Genomic DNA, 21900 nt, shown 5'->3' on the forward strand with positions numbered 1-21900 from the left:
GATCATTTGATAGAAAGTTGCAGTAGACGTAGGCACACGTAGTGTTACACTAATACACTGTTACCAAATTAAACTCCTATTCAACAATTGAAACTGACTCCCACTCCACCCATTTGATGGCAAGGAACGGAACTGCTCTTCTACAACATTTATACTAATTTGAAAATACAACATTTATACTATAACTCTATCATAAATACGAAAAAATGAAATGTTAGGTTCATGAGCTGATTATGGTTATACATACAACATGCCGAAAGACACATAATTATATACTGATATTGACACGTGTTTAGGCTGAATGAAGCTATGTAGGCACGAGTGCTAGTATCTGACTTCTAACGATTCCCATGCACTTCTGTATCTCTCCATAAACTGGTAGGTTCTGTGTGCAAATTGGCTTCAAACTAGTGACAGCACGATCTAATACCCAAGCAACATCAGCTGGTGAAAACTGTCGTGCTGTACATGTCTGCATTTTGCACAGCAAAAATGAAAGTCAAGGATAAGCTTCCTATCAAGATACTAAAAAGAGAAACATAAAACCTTGTAACTGGAAATTTATGGAAAGAACGAGACTAGCACCAACTCAAAGCCTCTCAGGCTTTAAAATCTATTGATAAATTTGACCAGGGACAAAATTATCATTCAAGAGGCAATGGCTCAATAACAATTGTGTAAAACATATGAACAGCACTTGCATACGAAAGGTACCAACTTAGGGGATTCACTCCTAAGAAAGGCCGTTGCTCTATGTCCAGCAAACAGGATTGGCAATCTAAGATACTTCACCAAGGAAAAACATGCAATCCACAAAAAAATACACAACACATGCTATAATTACCTGAATCATGAACAAAGCTGCCACACAATTTGCGATAAGGTCTGAAAGGAGTTGGTCTTCGCTTTGGTTGGATAAACTGTTTGACTTAGGATCAGGTTTTTCTGTACAGGCAGTTGACTGATCTTCAGAAACCAGAATTGGAGCTGCAGGGGTAGCAGATCCCATTGATAGCCTGCCAGCATCATCCTCTGAGAGCTGTTGACTTACAAAGTCTATAACCTCCTGAATTCTCTCAATGTTATTTTCCCTCTTCAAGGATGATATTGCCTGAAATAGTAATTAATTTGATAAATTTTCAGAGAAGAAAAACTAATTTTTCAAGCAATAAAGTGACATGAAAGATTGACTATTGTTTCCAAGTTCCATGTATGCTGGTGGTGTAGCCGAAAGACATTCAATCAACAGAAACCAAAATGCAAGTTCTAGCATGCACTCCTACCAGATAAATATACTCTTCAAAGACTCCAATGACCCTTGACTTATCAACTATCATTCATTGAAATGTTAATGCTGCTTAGACAACATTAATTGTATAGAGGCCAGCATAACAACTAATATTCATTTGATGGCCTTTCAATACCTGCATAGCTACATGAACCATTTCCTTCGCTTTTGCTCTTGAACTTTCAACAATTTCATACACATGAGTTGCCGGTTCTTGGACATGGCACAAAGAGCTTGAATGGCCACTGGAGTCACTAAAGCCGGACAGGGGATTCGCCGATATAAGTGGGTAGCTCCCTCTATATGTGTTGCGTTGTCTCAAGCAAAAAAGAGCAGAAGAAACCTGCAAATGAAAAGCAATCAGTTTCCCTCTCCCTCTCCAACAGTCACTTAACTGCTGCATAGATAGCAAATGATAGAAGAAAAGGGAATGAAGCTACAAACAAACCATAAAAACTTATACCTGATCATTGATTTCGCTCAACTGTAATAGTACTGCAGCATATTCCTTTTTAAAAGACTCAGAATCCTTAATAGAGTCATCTCCATCTCGGCACTTTTCAAACACCTCATCATTCATACGCCTCAATTCAGAAACCACGGCATCCTACAAGTTTCAATATGATCCATCAACTCAGTTCTCAAAGTTTCCAGGAATAGAATAAAGACAATTATTATTTTCCCGTAAATTTCCAGAGGCCAAGATCTAAGACTGATACAAAATATGTATGTCGAGCAATGCACCTTTTTGTCAAGTGCACGGGTCAACTCAAACAGAGCTCGTACATCAGCTTCCCTAGCTTGCATCTGCACAGAAATTGAAGGCTGAGAATTTGCAACTTTTGTACTAGCAGTCTCAGCAGGCCCAACTTTAGCTTCTTTATTAAAAATTGAAGACTTCCCCTAGACAAAACAGTTTTCACTTAGATAGTAGCATACTTTTTCTGCATTTTCATGTTTCTATACTTAAAGATATAATAGTAGTTAATGTTACCAGTCAAGTAGTCAGCAAGAACAAATGACCAATGGAAAGAAGGAGCCCTAAAGGGAAAGGTAAGAAAAGCATACTGGAAGCCAACCACAGATAATCAGGCCAAAATACATCATAATGAATTTAGCAATACAATTCCAAGAAGAATGGCAATCTGATATCAATAAAATGGCAGATATTCAGCATCAGTTGCATAGCAATTTCAAATATTAGTAGTGCATCTTTCCTGGATATAAACAAGAGCAGTCTTTTATAAATGGACACGATTCAATGGCCCCAGACATTTCAGGAACTTCAAGAATCATTGAATATTTAATCATACCATAATAAAGGACATAGAAAGGCACGTATTTTAAGGCATAAAAACCATTTTGCACTGGAATATTTTTCATCGGGAAACCACAACTAACCTCTATATGCTTTGATGATTTGTTGGTTTGAGGAGTTGTCGGCAGAATATGACAAGGAACAGCAGTGCTATTCAGGTTGCCAGTAGAAACAGCTTTCATATACCCTTCAGTCTTCCCTTCTTTCTGTTGTTCATTAATCTTGATCTCCCTAAAGTTCTCAGTATATTTGTTGACAATGATGTTTTGCCTTGTGAAAGAAGCAGGTACATTTTCCAATGGATTCAGCGGCATGCAATCAATATCCTGCAATAAAAGTATTTCACCAAGCCATAAAAACGGAATAACATCAAACGACAGACAGACTGCTATTGCCTATACCAACATAAAGATTTAGAAGTGTAAAAGTAGCTGCCACAAACAATGGAAAGTAGACACAAATGTGCTCTCAGAATTGCAAACTAGTGATATGTTTCAAAATTTAATAGCAAATCGGAAATTAATGATGGTTTCTCTGATAAGACGTATCCTTTTGTTATGCTTACTATGTAGAAAATAAATTTTTGTTATTATGTTATTATAAGCATAATAACAAAAATTTCTGAACATTGGGAAGAAAGAAAACTTTTATTATGCTTTTGGGATATTAGTACTAAAAGTGTGAAGCAAAAACCCAATTAAACATAAAATGACATTTCGCATAAAGGTTTTATTGTAAGATGGAGATGTTTATTATCATAAATTAAACAGAAAATGATACTTCGCCATACCAATCCTGTTAATGCAAAAGGTGCAAGTTATCATACTTGCTAGTTATCATACACATTCCAAAATCCATATATCTTTCAATCATAGAAAAGAACATGTAAATCACGTCATAAAATTATCTGATTGAGAGCTAATTACCATGATATCTGCAACTCCTAGTTCAGACTGGTCAAACTGAACACGATACCTACTATGGTCAACACTCAGTACAATTCCGTTATGGACCTCCCTAGACCTGGGATGAAAAGCAATAACATGTTGTCCAACTGATAAAGGCCGAGCTAAGTCAGTTGGAAGTCCATCCCTTGTACCGGCATTAAGTTCAGCATAATGCTTTCTAACAGACTCCCGGTACTGATGAAGTTTCTCTTTTTCTTCCTTCAAAAACTGGTCAGAAAATCTCCGTGGCCTCCCAAGGGAACTGCACCAATAAGTGACAACAAAACAATATAAAAACAACTTTATCAAGGGTTACCAAACAGCAGTAGGAATGCCGGTGAAAGAAGCAGAGATCAGGGGCATATACCTCCTTATAACACCCCATTCAACACGAGTTAATCTTGGAACATGACCCAATCCAACGTGATTCAAGTACTCAACAAACTCCCTTTTAGCAAACCATGGGTAATCGATTGCACTATAAAACCATTCAAAAGCACACCATCTCCGCGCTTGATACCGAGATAAGCAATTGGAAAGTCTTCCCTGTAAATGAAGTGCAGACATATATGATTAAAAAATTTGACAAACTCAGTTGGCAATTTAAATGATGGCAGCTGTATGACCTTGAGATTCAGTTCATTTTTAGGAACTAAAAGAACCAGTTTATTAGGCTGGTCATATGATGTACTCTGCAGAGACTTTGCATCTTTCTGTATGTCCTTCCGTCTACTCTTGTCTCTCAAGGTTAAGTTGGCCTGGTTTGCATATTGAACTTCTACAGTTGATAAACCTGAATTGTTCTCTTGCCTTTCACGATCTGTAGTAGAAGATGAATTCCCCAGAGGCTTCACCAATTTCCCATGCTTTTGGTGCGTATCATAGTGAGAAGACCGTTTAACTTTATTCACATAGTTCACCTCATCTGTAGACTGAAACCAATTGCAGAGAAGAAATACCAAAAGTTAAATGTAACTATAGGTGCCAGAATTAAAAGAGAACAATATCAATGTGTGTCTACCATTACTTTAAGACATTTATAATTATAATTTACAATCGTAATATAACTCATTATTACTGTATTTAATTTATGGCACATTAAAAATTACATTTTTGACCTAAAGTCTATACTCAACTATCAGATAGAAGTTTAAATCAACACAGCCTTGAGTATGTAGCAGGAAATGTAGCTTGCTTTCTGAAAACAACAGAATTAAGCAGGGAAGTTGATATGCTTTAGATGAATTGATTGATATAAAGGGCAAGATGTCAAATCCACTTTGATCCGCTTATGAAAAATAGCAACCTATAACAAAAACTTACTATCTTGCTCTGCAGTCTATACCAAATCATTAGATTTACGGATCAACACAGGTGCCTTCTGAAGGTACTTATGCTAACCCTGATTCTGTTGGTAGAAACTAAAGAACACCTAGACTTAGGTACTTGCATAGAATATAGAGACTTTTAAAGGATAAATTACAGTCATTGCTAAAGTGAAGAACACTGTGAAGTCAAGCTGAAAGGATCTGCGCACCTCAATCATTTGATTGTCTTTCCAAGGAAACTCAGTCTGAGCTTCATTCTCATTTATCTGCAACTGAATAATACCAAATGTGGTTATTAGTCATGCTCTAACCAGGTGGACCATGAAGATTATCATAAGTAAAGGAAATCTGAATCAATTTGTACAGAGAGTAAAATCGGTCATTACTTTAACTGGCGACTTCTGTTTTCTTTTTTGAATTCCAGTAGTAGACTGTGGAACTCCCTCTTTGAGTTTTCCCAGATGAGATGTTTTCAAAGCAGTGTCTTCTTCAACCATAGTAACTGAAGGATTCCCTTTGAGTTTAGACTTCTTAGCAATGTTGAAGTTTTCTTCCTCGACAGGTGCAGATGATTCTAGACACACAGAACCAACAAGAAAGTTAAGATTGAGTAAAAAAAATAAAATAATGGTTAGCAGTTCAAGACAATCCATAAACTCTTAACATGATTGACATCATCTAAATGTTAGGACTGACACTGAGATAAACTTCCATGTTTCAATATCAATGTCTTACCCATTTCAGCAGTTGCTTCAGGCATCCTCAAGGATAGATCTGCCAGAGTAAGTAGGGCATCAAAGGATGAGTCTTCATCTGCATGGACAGAAGACTTGGAATGAATAATGTCTGAACATGCTTCAAAAGGTTAGAAAAGGAGCGATCAACTATAAAGGAGATGATCAAGGTTGATTGCTTTTCCACAACAGTTGGCAATAACACCTTTAATCATTTTTCTCTGACAAAAAAAAAAATCATAAAGGTTGTATAAAAAGACATATAAAAGACTTCATTTTAGGGGGGGGGGGGGGGGGGGGGAAGAGAGGAAGGGACTGAAAGAATACCTCTTCCAACATTAGCTGTTTTAGTTTTCTTTCTATCCTTGTGGAAGGAACTTGCATTTTTTGCACCCACAACTCTAGTACCCAGTTTTCCCTTGACAGCACTTATCTTATATTGTTCTTCCTCTGTTCCACTACTACTTTCTTTTACATCTTCCAAATGATTGTTTTCACTTTCTTCCCTTTTTTGCCTCTTTAAATAGTATCTCTCCATGTCATAATCAGCTTGCATGCTGCCTAAGCTTAACTCACAACCAACCCCATCCATTTCCCCACCACGGGGCCTGCCAATTTTCATATCTGTTTCTGCAAACTAAATGCAAGGAAGGATTATGGATTATTTATTTATTATCTGGAAATCATTTTACAAAAGCACAGTCTTTTAAGTACTTTTAAGTAATAAAATTACCATCCTTTCGCCATTCTGAACAGGAGATGGAGTACTGCCTTTAGCTCTTGACTTGGGCGTCCTGGAAACTTGGGGAGAACTACCTTTATGTGAGGGTTCAGTCAACGAAAACGCCAACTCCTGAGCCATGTTAACATCACTACCATCTGTACTGATTTTTATACCTTGCCTGGCCGGTGAAAAGTACTTTTTGCTGTTATCTTTATCATAAGAAGAAACCGGGACACGAGGAGTCCTTTTTTTAACAGCATGAGGCCTGATTCCTGAAACAAATTCCAAACACATTAATTACATAAAGATATAAATCCAAACAAAAATAAGAAAACAACAAGAAGCAAAGAGCAGGGCAACTTCATGTCTAATCTCAATTCAAGATGCAGAACACTTGAATTCAATGACAGCTTTACTAATATAAAGAGTAATTCTCTTGTAAGCATAAAAAAGGTAAGCACAGCACGAAAAAGCCATTGAGTTGAGAAGGCTGAATCTTCATGCAATTGTATTTTGCAATCCAGTGGCTGTGATTATTATGCTTAGGTATGCCCACATTTTTTTGTGCTTCCAACTGATCTTCTATGGTAATTAAAGCCTGATAGTGCAGTCCTAATTCCAACTATTATTAATTAAACTATTCAAAATAAACCTAATTCTACCTTTGCACCTACATTATTTTCTTAGATCCACCCCCAATTTCTCTTTTCCAAGACAAGGGGTACATACATAAACATGAAACCACTATTGACATTTTTTCACAAAGTTGCACCAGAATTTTACTGCAAAGAAATAAACAAAATTGCTACTATAAACAGAAAGATTACAATCATTCCCCACCAGTGCGCCTATTTTTCAACAGTGACAAGCAGCCATCTGATGCAATTGAACGGGAGTGAGAAATATCGGGAATATGTCCTTCCAATCCTTTTGAGGCGTCATTCCGTAATTTCCCTCTTGCAAGCTTTCGAGGCTTTCTGGAGGTCCCTGCATCGTCAATGCTTTCTTGTTCACTGTCACTTCTTTCCTGCAAGGCCAGATCATCTTATATGAGTTCGATATTGGTCATTATACATTTAGCCCAACTGATATCCAGAGAAAGGATTCCTTTTTTTTTTTTTAGGAGCTATAAACAGAAGAGTCTAGATCATTAAAGTCATTGATAACTTTCCTCATTAAAATTGATAAACATGATACACACACACACTCAATATAAATGGATAGTGTAGAAATTGATTCCCTTGATCAATCTTAGCTATTACATTCTATACATTATATAGCTATGAGTATTGACAGTTACATGAATCAATAATATTACATTAACAACAGTATCAAAACTGATGCATAATCCTAGGAAATGGAAAACTAGCTGTAGACGAACTATTCAATGGAGGAGATTATGGGAGTAATTGGAGGAGGAGATTGATTCTCTTTAACAGATAGAAAACTAACATTTTATATTGCATGACATGACAATGACCAAAAAGAAAAGTACAGATAACCTTGCATAAGCAGTAACTAGAAAGTTGCAAAAGATTCAGTACCTAATGAACGTAGCAAACCACTGAAATTCCTTAGAAAGGAACTACATTACTGTTTTATTTTAGCAATATAAATGACAGGTTCCGATTTTCCTTAGAGTTTGTACTAACTATTAACAGTTAAGAAGCCACCCCTCAGTGAATGGGAGACAGAACTATAAATTCAAACGAGTGAACTGATACTATTTCTTATGTTCAAAGGCAATGCACAACCGAGCCAACCAGAAAAAGGAAAGAGGAAATCCAAACTCACCAACATAGAGTAATAGTCACACATCATTGCTGTTAGGCCAATCACAGAAGCAGTGCCCTCGGGAAGAGATAAGTAGGCCTGCAAATAATAAATTCATGAGTCCCCAAAAGCAAGAAAAGGGATTATCATCAAGTAAAACATATTTAACAGGAAAAGCATAGACATATGTTTTTCCTCTGGGAAAAAAGAAACATCCAAAATGGTGGAATAATTAAGTTGGTAAAAATTGTAATCAACAAACATAATGTGTTTAAGCTATGCTGATAGAAGTCCTCTTTTATATTTTCATATTAGCGTGAAAAGCTAAAAAAAAAATAAAAAAATAAAAAAATGGTGCCCAACTGGAGTATACAATTACAGTTTTCTCAACAACCTACAACCAATTGGTGGACTTGTAGCAACACGTACAGTTTTAAAAGTAACCGAGTTTTCAGAGAAACAACAAGCAATTGGTGGACTTCTCACAATATGGAAACATCAGAACTTGAGAAGTAAAGGCAAACCATACACTGTTCATAGAACTGCAAAGCCTCACGTCAGAGGGTGAAAGAATAAAATACCAGGACAATTGAAAATATTCAGATATAAAGTATGATGCATATAATTAAGATAGAGTTACACTGTATCGCACACATACCCTATTCATAGTGTAAAGGGCCTCTACATTCTCCACAGACCGGTGACGGACTACCGAAGCAACCTAAAACACAAATATAACTAAATAAGCAAGTCTCCAGGGATGGGGAGTGACATGTTAGTCATGTGACAAGTATCATAACATTTGTACAAACCTTCTTCCAGTCTCTCCCATACTTGCGATATCCTTCATAGAAGTGCTTTAGCTCTTCAGTGGTCCATTGAGGCCCTAACATGTCAGACAACTTTCTCTTCTGCACATAAGAGGAGAGGGAAAACGTACCCAGAACTAGTTAACACTTGCAATTTAATTTTTTCAATACTTCATGAAAATACCCAATCTGATAACTATCGGAGCCCTTGATATATGTGTGTGTGTGTGTGACAGACAATACTGATCACATAGTAACTTCCTAATCTTAGAATGACAATGTGATGTTGATGCCTCAAAAAACAAAAAGAAAAGGAAATCAAGATTTCAAATTTGGTTTTAATTGAGAAATTATACAATAAGGAGTGCAGTTTTCCAACTTTTTTTTTTTTTAAGAGTACAGCTAAATAAATAAAACCATCACACATAACCCACATATCAAAACCATAATCTGGTCATCATGTGAAGCAATATAAGATACTTAATAACATTAAAAAATATACATAGTAGCTTCATAACATCAATAGCTAATGAAATTGAAATGTACCAAAATTATTGAAAGAACAAAATGGGAAGCAAAGAAAACCAAAAATGAGGAACCATGGTACTCTAATAAGGTTCAATCTTCATAAAAATAAGAAATGATTGCAGAGATATATAATAGCTAGAACAATAGCAGATAATAATCATTATCATAAGTCATGACAAGGTCAGTACTCACTTTCTGCTTGTTTTTGTTAGCATTATCTCCATATTTGCTAGAAGCAACCTCATTGATATAAGGAAACCTCTTATTCACACCCTTTGTTTTCCTTACCGGGGCCATGAATAACTTCCTTAATTATCTGAAACGAAACAAGAAGAAAGCACAAGTCAGCAAACTAATAAAGTCAGTAGTAAATCTAAAGTTTAACTATCAAGGCCAAGACAACAATACGAAAGCAAAATTCTAATTCTAAAAAGGGAACACAAAATTCACAATTTCACTTGCCTAGAACAAAGCTTCTACACAATTTTTTTTTTACACACGTGAACGATGTAATTTTCTTTTATCATAAAAAAACTCCGTTCTCTTTTTTCTCAATTTTCCCGCCAATTTTCTGTAAAACCTAGGGATTAAAAAGCTTAATTACTCTACAAGATCGAGCTCAGAATCCAAGCATCCTAGACCACATACATGGCATTACCGTTTGGTTGCTGATAGTGAAGCCGGAAAACATTACCGAAAATCTAACTTCCGAAAACAAAATCGCTCACAATTCTAGGCTCCTCCGTTGCTTCTAAAAGCACAAAATCGAATTCCAAAGACAATAAAATCCACTGGAAACTGAGCCCAACACAAAGAACAAAATCGAAGCTGATGAAAAAAAAATCTTCCACTAAAAAAAAAAAAAACAACCAGAGCAAACAATAGACAAATCACGCTCGCTTCTCCTGTTCGAAGCTTTCTCAGGCCCCGAACAGAAGCGAAAGCCCAAAGAAAAAATCGACAGGGAGCTTGGAATTGAAGAAATTGAGAACCCTAGCACAAAGCGGAAGAAGATTCAAAAAGGAAATTCACCTGCGGAGGATTGGCGAGCGATTAAGGCGAGTCCGGTTACGGAGCCATAGAGAGTGAGAGCGCGATCGAGCAGCAGTGGAAGTGAAGGAGATTGTGAGAAGAGGAAGAAGAAAGTAGAAAGGAGAATGAGAAATTGGGGCAGAACCGCGAAACTTTAAATCACTGTAAAATTTTCGGCCTAGAAAAGAATATTGAATTTTGGCCCTGGTTTTTTTAAAAAAAAATTGTACACGTGTGCGTCTTTGAATCTGTGAAATAAAAATGCGGTAAAATGGTAATTTCATTTTAAGAATGATCGGTAATTATTTTTTTGGGTTATTATCACAAATGGTATTTGAACTTATCCTCTATTTTATCGATGATACCTGAACTTCAATTTTGATCACAACCAGTACCCGAATTTTTTGATTTCATTTTAAATGGTACCCAAAGCCACATTCGGTCACTATTCCGGCCAAAAAAGCCAAATCTAAAATAAAAAAAACAAGTTCAAGGCAAGTCTATTACCAAAAAGATCATCACTATATATGATCGCAACCCTTGAAATCATCACTATGATCACCTTACATGCCATTTTTAGTCGGAATAGTGACCGGAGGTGGCTCTAGGTACCATTTAAAATGAAATCGAAAAGTTCGGGTACTGGTTGTGATCAAAATTGAAGTTCAGGTACCATCAATAAGATTGAGGTATAGTTCAGGTACCAATTGTGATAATAACCCTATTTTTTTTGTCTTTGTCCTATATTGATAATTTACTAGAATTTTGAAAATATAAAGTTCTTTACTTTGTTAAATGAATTGGGTTTGCGTAAGAGATAAACAATGTCTTAATAACTACAACAAACAATTTATGTGATTGTAATACGAGTTGAGACTTGCTATTTTGAAATTAAGAAATAGCGTTGATCCGACAAATTACAATTGTCTGCCAAGAGAAAATGGCCGTTGACGTTAAGCTCTAAATGGATCCCTCAAGGTATACCCGAGGCCCTAGCTAAATAGACGATCGTTGTTCCGTTTGTTGTGTTTCAGTAGAACACAATCTGTGTGCGCCACAAACACCTAAAAATATCCATGTTAGTCATATATATATATAATCATCATCATCATAAATCAAAATAATGAAATGAGAGAGAGAGGCCATACTGGTTCAAAGGCTACCAGCTTATGCTGGTCACTCTTGTATTGGCAGTACAACCTTTTGTTGCTTCCGCCAGCTCTTGAAGCAAATGATAGGAGAAATTTCCAATTAATAAGAAGAAAAGACTATATTATTAACTTTGGAGCAAATTCATTCATGGACAGAGAAACATCGATAGGATGGAGACTATCAACATATTACAAGAGATTATAACCATGTTACAAATACTAAATACATTTGGGTCAAAATAATATTAATTTATTAAGAGAGACTTACATTAAAGTTTGGTAAATCATTGATTCGATATGCGACTCTTAACTCATTCATGTTGGGAATGAAAAGGTATATGTATTTGTGTTTGAGTCTCAAGTGATTTGAGAACTCAATGATGTTGTGACATTCCTCCAATTCTCTAGAGGCTATCTAGACTAGTTGATATTCAGGAGAAAAAAAATACATACATATATATATATATATATATATGAACAATTTAAAGGCAAGCCAGTATTAGATCCCCTATATAGGTTATTTCATAACAAAAACAGGCTACACTAGAAATGAGATATTTTAGAAATTCTCTGCTATGTTAACCCAACCTAAAATTAGATCAACAGGAAGATAGAACGCCCAAGAAATCAAGAAAAAAATTGAAGAAAAACAGAAGATAATACTTTAAACAAGGTATAAGACATGTGAAGAATGACTATGTGGCCATGTAGCTTTAGGTTCTTATTTTTAGCATTGTCTTGAACACCGGTGAGTTGACATACTATACTGATATTGTCTATATTCTTTGAGCCAACAAACTTTACCTAATAAATTTCATACCAGATTCAATGTATGTATATTATAAATTTGTAATTATTCACCAAAATCAACATATTTCTTGAAAAGTAGTACGATTCTTAAATTATGATTCAATGAATTGTAATTTAATTAGGCAAAATCATAATCCAATGAAGATTTACTTATTTGATAAAATCATTAATTTACTACTATAACAACATAGATACAGTAATTTTTAATTAAAGAAAAAAAGGCAATAGAAGAACAACTCATATCACCAACCTCTCGTTATATAGAGTTCAACTCAAGTTATACGGACAACAACACAAGTATTACTTATTTCAAAAGATAATCATGGTTATTTACGTACAGACCTTGTCATTTGCGCACGTACCTTGTTAAGCATAACTCTTACAAGATATTTAATTAATTTTTATAGCACCAGAGATCATCACACACTATAGCGTTTTATTTACAAAAATGTAGTCAGTGAAATTATTGTATTACTACAAACAAGGTCAGATTTATGAATTGGGTTGGGAAGTTGCAACTTTTTGTTGTAATCCTATCGTATGCACTTCTTAAATTTTTTAAAGTTTAGTGATTCTGTAACATGATATGGCAGAGCTAAGAGATATATGCGATCAATGAAAAGTTTGTGCATACATTACTTATTTTAGATAAAGGCTCACCCACTTTTCAATTTTTTCTGTCTACTTCTAATTTATCAATAATTTATTTATTTTATTTTTCAGGAGAAAAAATTAAGGTAACCCAAGGTACCCCAACCGGAATTTTACTCATATTGCAAAATGTACTCAACTAACAACAGCTCAGTGAAGGTTTGCCTCAAAAATGGTACGTAGTGATTGTATTGCTGCAACAAAGAAAACTCATTGGGCACTTTCAACAAAAGTAAGCACTTCTTCATTCTGATAAACCTATTACCAGATCAGAGCCTATAATTGGAATATTACAAATTTAAAATAAATTATCTTTTAATTCATAGTAGCAACGATACATAATGTCCTGTAGTTACGAGCATATATGTGATAAATCGTATATAGATTCAATATCTGAATTTGATGATGTACGTGCTGCTTGAGTTATGTAAGTTTTGACGCATTTCCACGTCATTTATATTTTACCACTTCAGATGACCTGATATCCACACGGCTTAAGTTGAAAAAGACGATCTTACCTACAGAAAATAAACTCAAAACATATCATGTCTTTACATGGAAACTGAAAATAAGTTCTTGAAATCATGTCTTCGTTCCCTGTTCTTCCATTTGTGTAGCTTCCATGATGTTGTAGACCAATTGATTAAGTTCTTCATCTTCTTTCTCCTCCTTCTTCTTCAACTAGACTCCTAAAAGAGATTGGAATGGCTTCTGCTGGCTCCTGTCCCATCTGCTCCCCTTGTTCTGGTGTTTGAGCTTGATCTTATGATCTGTTGTCTTCAAATTCAGCTTGTCCTACTTGCTCTTCCTCTGTTGTTATTTGTACGATCTGTAACTGACTTTCTTTTTGCTGACTAGCTCCCGCATCATCCACATTCCCTGAGTGTTTTGCTTTCGCCAGCAATTTGTACAGAGCTGCAATCTGGTTTTTGTTTGCTCTCGTTTCTAATAACAGATCATGCTTTTTCTTCTCCATACTTTCTATCATTTCGTCCGCTATTTTCAGCTTGGTCCACATTTTTTTTTTTTTTTTTGAGAGTTGCTCATTTCCTTCTGCCAGCCTTTTCAATTTCTCCTCCATGTTTTCCCTTGTAGGTTCCTCTCTGAGCACTGTCTCCAGCTCCTCTATAATTACTCTCATGTTTCCCGTCAGCCTTATTATTTCTTCTTCTTCTCTTTGGCTAGCTTGAGGAACCTGCAACCAATAGAACAACACTTGTGTGAGAGAAAACCTGAAAGTTTTATTTCCCAATAAAACTTTTATTAGAGGCCAATAAAAGTTTTACTGCCTACCAATAGAAACCGAGAATCATAGGAAAACACAAATTAGTATTATCCTCAATAAAACCAAGAATGATAGGATAATACAAGTTAATGATTACTGACCCTCAATTGGGTTCAATAAGTCTTATTGCCCTCCCCCCCCCCCCCAAATAAAAGTTTTGTTAAGGGGCAGTAAAACTGCTAATTTGGTTCTTTTTATCGTAACAATGTATCAACATTCATCCATTTCTACTTACCCAATTGTTGAAGCTTAGTGTCTCTTGCTCCTCAATCTTCTCCTCAAATTCCAACTCTTCCAGCCATTCCTTTTCCAACCACGGTCCGTCCTTGATTAAGCGCTGTTACATTTATAAGTTTATGAACAAAGTTACTATTTCTATACACGTGTGTAATATTTTTATGTTTTGGATTTGCCTTACCTCTGGCCAACCTGGATTCTTGTAAACCTCTTGCAAGTTAAAGATCTCCTTTATTGACCATCTCACAAAGCGTGGTGTTTCTGTCTCCTTTCCGGGAATCCAGTTCTTGATCTTAGTCTTCTCGAGGAACCAGTACTGTTAACAAAATTGCCTTTTTAGTAAATGTATTGCATAAAGAATAAAAATTAATTAGAACATTAATTTTGAACTAGAGCTTATAATTATGAATGTTGGTCTAGCCATTCTGCACATAAAGAAAAACAAATTGTTTACTGCCTATCCATAGTCGAATTACTGACCCCCCAATAAACTTTTATTGGGAGGCAATAAAAGTTAGTATTGCCTCCCAATAAATCTCCTACGACTTTTAAAATCAACATCTTCATTATCACTGATTACTGACTCCCAATAAACTTTTAACCCCCCAAATAAAAACCAATAAATGTATTGCATAAAAAGTAAAAAATAATTAGAACATTAAAGTAACAATATTATACTTACATAGATTAGAAGTAGGCAACCGGACAGAGTTGTCGGCTTGTCTTTTTGGTACTTCTGGATTCCATCTAGTAGAAAATCAATAATCATCCTCGACCAATTGAACTTGTTGATGTTGTCAATGTCTTCACAGACACTGATCAAATCCCAAGTGATATTTGTTGCAGTTCTACTAAAGAAGAAGGCAGCAAACAAGTACATGATGATGAGTGAGGCTATTTTTTTGGGATCTTGCTGTTTCTTCAAATCTTTTTCTTTCTTCTCCTTGGTCAGCTCCTTTACCAATTTCTTCTCTACTTCTGTTTTGAGCACAGAATCTTTCTTCACATTCGTGTCAAAGATTGCAGACTCTTTACGCTCCTCCTTGCTCAACTTCTTGTTCAGTTCCATATATATGCCTTCAGTAGGCAGGTCAAACAATGTTTTTACATCCTGCACTGTTATTTCCATTTCCTTTTCGCCAAATATGAACTTGTTCTTCTTCTTGTCAAAATATCTCATGATTATTTCCAGGTCTGCCTCATGCTTATGCAGCTGATTTTCAGTAAGCTTTCGCTCAAGGAAAGGTTCTATCATCCCCCAGAATACGGTATGCCTTAATATTTCCCAAGTTGCTGCTGGTATTCTGCTCTTGTGCGCATCAATTAGTCTCCAAAACGCGCTCAAAGTGCATTTCTGCTGCCTGCAATCAACCTTGGCTATGTTTTCTTCTTTCTTCTCTGTTTCCTCTTTTTCTTCTTTCTTCTTCCTTCCGTGTTTTTTTGCCTTCTGCTCTTTTGTCTTTGGCAATTGAACTTTTCTCTTCTTCTTTTCTTTTTGATCGTATTCCTCATCTTCATCATCTGTTGTTTTCCTCTTCTGACTTCTTGTCTTCACACAATATCTACTTGTTGTTTCGTCCTCGTCTTCATCTTCTGTTTCTTCCTCTGCTGTTTCTTCATCATCAGTGTCCTCTGCTTGTTTTTTCTTCCTATGCTTTATTTTTGTCATCTCATGTTGTAGTGTTTTTTGAAATGAAGTCGGAGTCTCTTCATCCAAAGACTCTTGACTTTGTGTGTCTTCCCTAAATTCTTCAGAACTAGAGCTTATAATTTTGAATTTCGGTCTAGCCATTCTGCGCATAAAGAAAAGCAAATTCACTACCCTCAATAAACTTTTATTAGGGAGCAATTAACTTTTATTCCCACCCCAAGAAATCTTCTTTTTCACTAATTCACATATTATTTTTGCTCAATAAACACAAAACAATATATATCTGAATCTGTAACAGTTATGAACATATAAACCCTAGATTTGACAGATTTTGAAAAATGTAAACCCTAAATTTCTCATCAATGAACTCGATAAAGCAATTTTAGTCTAACAACAACTGTATAACGCAGATATATGCAATCAATTTCAGAAAATTCTTCAAAACCGCAAAATGAAATGGGTGATTGAAATTTTACTTATTTCGACGAATCCAAAGCTGGAGAATCCTTGAATCGAAGCTGCTTTTGAGAATCTGTAATTATAGGTGCCAGAAAAAAGAGAGAACAATATCAATGTCTGACTACCATTACTTTAAGACATAAAATTAAGATTTAAAATCATAATATAACTCAGTATTACCATATTTATTTAATGGCACATTAAAAATTACAATTTTTGACCTTAAGTATATACTCAACTATCAGATAGAAGAACAATATCAACACAGCCTCAAGTATGTATCAGGAAATGTAGCTTGCTTTCTGAAAACAACAGAATCCTTAGGATTTAGAGGAATTGATCTTAGGATTTAGAGGAATTGATTGCTATAAAAGGTCAAGAATGTCAAATCCACTTTGATCCGCTTATAAAAAATAGCAACCTATAACAAAAATTTACTATCTTGCTCTGTTGTCTATATCAAAACATTAGATTTAAGGATCAACAGAGGTGCCTCCTGAAGGTACTTATGCTAAACCTGATTCTGTCGGCAGAAACTAAAGAATACCTAGACTTAGGTACTTGGGAATATAAAAATAACAGTCATTGCTAAAGTGAAAAACACTGTGAAGTCAAGCTGAAAGGAACTGCGCACCTCAATCATTTGATTGTCACTCCAAGGAAACTCGGTCTGAGCTTCATTCTCATTTATCTGCAACTAAATAATACCGAATATGGTCATCAGTCATGCTCTAACCAGGTGGACCATGTAGATTATCATAAGTAAAGGAAATCTGAATCAATTTGTACGGAGAGTAAAATCTGTCACTACTTTAACTGGCGACTTCTGTTTTCTTTTTTGTATTCCAGTGTCAGACTGTTGAACTCCCTCTTTGAGTTTTCCCAGCTGAGATGTTTTCAAAGCAGTGTCTTCAACCATAGTAATTGAAGAATTCCCTTTGAGTTTAGACTTCTTAGCAATGTTGAAGTTTTCTTCCTCAACAAGTGCAGATGATTCTAGACACACAGAACCAACAAGAAAATTAAGATTGAGTAAAACAAAGAAAAACAATGGTTAGCAGTTCAAGTCAATCTATAAAACCTAACATGATTGACATCATCTAAAAGTTAGGACTGATACTGAGATAAACTTCCATGTTTCAATCACAACGTCTTACCCATTTCAGCAGTTGCTTCAGGCATCCTCAAGGACAGATCTGCCAGAGTAAGTAGCGCATCAAAGGAAGAGTCTTCATCTGCATGGACAGAAGATTTGGAATGAACAATGTCTGATAGTGTAGTCCTGATTCCAAATATTATTAATTAAACTATTCAAGATAAACCTAATTCTATCTTTGCACCTACATTATTTTCTTAGATCCACCCCCAATTTCTCTTTTCCAAGACAAGGGGTAAACATTCATAAACATGAAACCACTATTGACATTTTTTCACAAAGTTGCACCAGATTTTCACTGCAAAGAAATAAACAAAATTGCTAATATAAACAGAAAGATTACAATCATTCCCCACCAGTGCGCCTATTTTTCAACAGTGACAAGCAGCCATCTGATGCAATTGAACGGGACTGAGAAATATCTAGAATATGTCCTTCCAATCCTTTTGAGGCGTCATTCCGTAATTTCCCTCTTGCAAGCTTTTGAGGCTTTCTGGGGGTTCCTGCATTGTCGATGCAGTTTTGTTCACTGTCACTTCTTTCCTGCAAGGCCAGATCACCTAATATAAGTTCAATATGGGTCGTTCCTGATACACTAGCAAAACTGATATCAAGAGAAAGGATTTTTTTTTTTTTTAAGGAGCTATAAACAGAAGTGTCTAGATCATTAGAGTCATTGATAACAATTCCTTAATAAAATTGATAAACATGATGTATATATACACATGCTCAATATAATTGGATAGAAACATCAACACTTTATATTGCATGACATGACAATGACCAAAAAGAAAAAGTACAGATAAATTTGAATAAGCAGTAACTAGAAAGTTGCAAAAGATTCAGTACCTAATGAACGTAGCAAACCACTGAAATTCCTTAAAAAGGAACTACATTACTGTTTATTTTAGCAATATAAATGCCAGGTTCCAATTTTCCTAAAGTTTGTTCTAAGAAGCCGCCCCTCAGTGACACGAAGACGGAACTATAAACATCAAACGAGTGAACCGATACTAGTTCTTATGTTCAGAGGCAATGCACAACGGGCCAACCAGAAAAGGAAAGATGAAATCCAAACTCACCAGCATAGAGTAATAGTCACACATCATTGCTGTTAGGCCAATCACAGAAGCAGTGCCCTCGGGAAGAGATAAGTAGGCCTGCAAATAATAAATTCATGAGTCCCCAAAAGCAAGAAAAAGATTATCATCAAGAAAAACATATTTAACATGAGAAGCATAGACATATGTTTTTCATCTGGGAAAAAGGAAGCATCCAAGATGGTGGAATAATCTAAGTTGGTAAGAATTGTAATCAACAAACATAATGTGTTTAAGCACCATTTTGGTTTTCTTAGCTTTTCCCGCTAATATGAAATTATAAAAGAGGACTCCATCAGCTGTCAACAACCTACAACCAATTGGTGGACTTGAAGCAACATGTACGGTTCTAAAAGAATCAAATACCATGACAATTGAAAATATTTAGATATAAAGTATGATGCATATAATTAAGATACAGTTACACTGTATCGCGCACATACCCTATTCATAGTGTAAAGGGCCTCTACATTCTCCAAAGATCGGTGACGTACTACTGAAGCAACCTAAAACACAAATATAACTAAATAAGCAAGTTTCCAGGGATGAAAAGTGACATGTTAGTCATGTGAAGAGTATCATAACATTTGCACAAACCTTCATCCAGTCTTTCCCATACTTGCGATATCCTTCATAAAAGTGCTTTAGCTCTTCAGTGGTCCACTGAGGCCCTAACATGGCAGACAACTTTCTCTTCTGCACATAAGAGGAGAGGGTAACCATACCCAGAACTAGTTAACACTTGCAATTTAATTTTTCCAATGCTTCATGAAAATACCCAATATGATAACTATCGGAGCCCTTGATATGTGTGTGTGTGTGACAGACAATACTGATCACATAGTAACTTCTTAATCCTAAAATGACAATGTGATGTTGATGCCTCAGAAAACAAAAAGAAAAGGAAATCAAGATTTCAAATTTGGTTTTAATTGAGAAAATATACAATAAGGAATGCAGTTTTCCAATATTTTTTTTTTCTTTTAAGAGTACAGCTAAATAAATAAAACCATCACACATAACCCAGAAATCAAAATCATAATCTGGTTATCATGTGAAGCAATATAAGATGCTTAATACCATTAAAAAATAAACGTAGTAGCTTCATAACATCAATAACTAAAGAAAATTGAAATGTACCCCTACCACTGGCAAAATTATTAAAAGAACAAAATGGAAGCAAAGAAATGAGGAACCAAAGTACTCTAACAAGCTTCAACTTCATAACAATAAGAAACAATTGCAGAGATATATAATAGCTAGAACAATATCAGATAATAATCATTCTCATAACAAGGTCAGTACTCACTTTCTGCTTGTTCTTGTTAGGATTATCTCCATATTTGTTAGAAGCAACCTCGTTGATATAAGGAAACCTCTTATTCACACCCTTTGTTTTCCTTACCGGGGCCATGAATAACTTCCTTAATTATCTGAAACGAAACAAGAAGAGAAGCACAGGTCAGCAAACTAATATCTACCAAATATACAAAAAGTTGCCTCAACTGGATACTCCAAAAAGTTCTTTTAAGCTTACATTATAATATATGCTTCCCTATCTTCCAACTTCTGTGACATTGATGGAAAGTACAAGCTACTTGGTGAGTAGTTAAGTATGAACTGGAAAATTTGGAGAGTATATCCCTTTCAAATATCTACGACAAAGTTCTGGTTCATTTAAGGAGGTACCAAAACTGACTCCCCAAAACAAGTCCAGTCAATCTAAAGTATCAAGGCCAAGACAACAAAACGAAAGCAAACTCTAATTCTAAAAAGGCAACACAGAACTCACAGTTTACTTGCCTAGAACAAAGCTTCTATGTAATTTTTTTTTTTACTTCAATCTGGTACACATGTGAACAATATAATTTTCTTGTATCATCAAAAGAACTCTGTTCTATTTTTTCTCAATTTTCCCGCCAATTTTCTGTAAAACCTAGGGATTAAAAAGCTTAGTTACTCTACAAGATCGAGCTCAGAATCCAAGCATCCTAGACCAGATACATGGCATTAGCTTTTGGTTGCTGATAGTGTTGCCCAAAAATTACCGAAAATCAACTTCGGAACACAAAATCTCTCACAATTCGAGGCTCCGTCGCTTCTAGAAACACAAAATCAAATTCCGAAAACAATAAAATCGACTGGAAACACAAAGAACAAAATGGAAGCTGATGAAAAAATATTCCACTACAAAAAAAAAAAAAGACAAATCCCCCCCGCTTTTCGTGTTCGAAGCTTTCTCAGGCCTCGAACAGAAGCGAAAGCCCAAAGCAACAATCCACATGCAGCTTGGAATTGAAGAATTTGATAACCCTAGCACACAGAGGAAGAAGATTAGAAAAGGAAATTCACCTGTGGAGGATTAGCGAGTGCGGTTTCGGAGACATGGAGAGAGAGAGTGAGAGCGCGATCGGGCAGCAGTGGAAGTGAAAAGAGATCGTGAGAGAAAAGGAAGAAGGAGAATGAGAAATTGGGGCAGAACCGCGAAACTTATCCAAAGACTTCCTAGGCCCAAGATAAACCCCTTCGGCGCATGTGAAATGCTCCAACTGTGCATTGCAGCCCTCGCCACTTTGACAGCTTCGGGGTTCGAACCTAGGTTAGGGAGCACACCCAACTAGGCAAGAACCACTAGGCCACTTGCAATGGTTAGAACCGCGAAACTTTAAAACACTGTAAACTTTCCGGCCTAAAAGAGAATATGGAATTTTTTGGCCTTGGTTTTCTAAATTTGTACACGTGTGACTTTGAATCCGTGAAATATTTTTATTTGTTTCGATGCAGTAAATGGTAATTTCATTTTAAGAATGATCGGTAATTATTTTTTTGGTCTTTGTCCTATATTGGTAGGTTACAAGAATTTAAAAATATAAAGTTCTATACTAAGTGTGCGTGAGAGATAAACAATGTCATAATAGC

General features: G+C 35.6%; 2 protein-coding genes across 6 annotated transcripts; both read right to left on the minus strand.

Moving 5' to 3' along the window:
* Nucleotides 1–79: 79 nt before the first annotated feature.
* On the minus strand, nucleotides 80–10642 carry LOC133708103 (protein ALWAYS EARLY 3). 3 transcript variants are annotated; one of them, XM_062133555.1, is made up of 20 exons: nucleotides 10482–10642; nucleotides 9642–9765; nucleotides 8925–9023; nucleotides 8771–8833; nucleotides 8134–8211; nucleotides 7180–7366; nucleotides 6349–6611; nucleotides 5943–6252; nucleotides 5617–5694; nucleotides 5268–5455; nucleotides 5091–5153; nucleotides 4180–4485; nucleotides 3921–4099; nucleotides 3533–3815; nucleotides 2690–2932; nucleotides 2033–2191; nucleotides 1752–1895; nucleotides 1425–1631; nucleotides 845–1111; nucleotides 80–472 (listed from the first exon to the last, which is right to left on the minus strand). In XM_062133555.1, exons 2-20 carry the CDS (start codon nucleotides 9744–9746, stop codon nucleotides 308–310), a joined length of 3387 nt encoding a protein of 1128 aa, XP_061989539.1. In that variant the 5' UTR covers nucleotides 9747–9765; nucleotides 10482–10642; the 3' UTR covers nucleotides 80–307. The 3 variants fall into 3 exon arrangements, with proteins under 3 accessions (XP_061989539.1, XP_061989541.1, XP_061989540.1); XM_062133557.1 differs by having other exon boundaries at nucleotides 2033–2095; nucleotides 10482–10641; XM_062133556.1 differs by lacking the exon at nucleotides 10482–10642 and adding an exon at nucleotides 10098–10117.
* A 2674-nt stretch (nucleotides 10643–13316) lies between these two features.
* Nucleotides 13317–21490, minus strand: LOC133708104 (uncharacterized). 3 transcript variants are annotated; one of them, XM_062133559.1, is made up of 15 exons: nucleotides 21334–21436; nucleotides 20519–20550; nucleotides 20291–20414; nucleotides 19579–19677; nucleotides 19425–19487; nucleotides 18964–19041; nucleotides 18238–18424; nucleotides 17883–17960; nucleotides 17537–17721; nucleotides 17360–17422; nucleotides 16743–16798; nucleotides 15298–16408; nucleotides 14797–14931; nucleotides 14614–14715; nucleotides 13317–14288 (listed from the first exon to the last, which is right to left on the minus strand). In XM_062133559.1, the coding sequence occupies exons 3-15, from the start codon at nucleotides 20393–20395 to the stop codon at nucleotides 13857–13859; spliced, it is 2694 nt and encodes an 897-aa protein (XP_061989543.1). In that variant the 5' UTR covers nucleotides 20396–20414; nucleotides 20519–20550; nucleotides 21334–21436; the 3' UTR covers nucleotides 13317–13856. The 3 variants fall into 3 exon arrangements, with proteins under 3 accessions (XP_061989543.1, XP_061989544.1, XP_061989542.1); XM_062133560.1 differs by lacking the exon at nucleotides 20519–20550 and having other exon boundaries at nucleotides 17360–17416; nucleotides 21334–21490; XM_062133558.1 differs by lacking the exon at nucleotides 20519–20550 and having other exon boundaries at nucleotides 21334–21490.
* Nucleotides 21491–21900: the final 410 nt, after the last annotated feature.

The sequence above is a fragment of the Rosa rugosa genome, chromosome 5 (assembly GCF_958449725.1).
Source record: "Rosa rugosa chromosome 5, drRosRugo1.1, whole genome shotgun sequence".
Lineage (NCBI taxonomy): Eukaryota > Viridiplantae > Streptophyta > Magnoliopsida > Rosales > Rosaceae > Rosa > Rosa rugosa.

Coding starts and splice junctions, on each gene's coding strand:
- LOC133708104 (XM_062133558.1), bottom strand. CDS start 20,395: ATGGCCCCGGTAAGGAAAACAAAGGGTGTGAATAAGAGGTTTCCTTAT. Junction 17,961..18,237: donor GTTGAAAAATAGGCGCACTG/GTGGGGAATGAT, acceptor CTGTCCATGCAG/ATGAAGACTCTTCCTTTGAT. Junction 16,799..17,359: donor GTGACAATCAAATGATTGAG/GTGCGCAGTTCC, acceptor CTATAATTACAG/ATTCTCAAAAGCAGCTTCGA.
- LOC133708103 (XM_062133555.1), bottom strand. CDS start 9,746: ATGGCCCCGGTAAGGAAAACAAAGGGTGTGAATAAGAGGTTTCCTTAT. Junction 8,834..8,924: donor ATGGGAGAGACTGGAAGAAG/GTTTGTACAAAT, acceptor TTTGTGTTTTAG/GTTGCTTCGGTAGTCCGTCA. Junction 473..844: donor CAGCTTTGTTCATGATTCAG/GTAATTATAGCA, acceptor TGCAAAATGCAG/ACATGTACAGCACGACAGTT.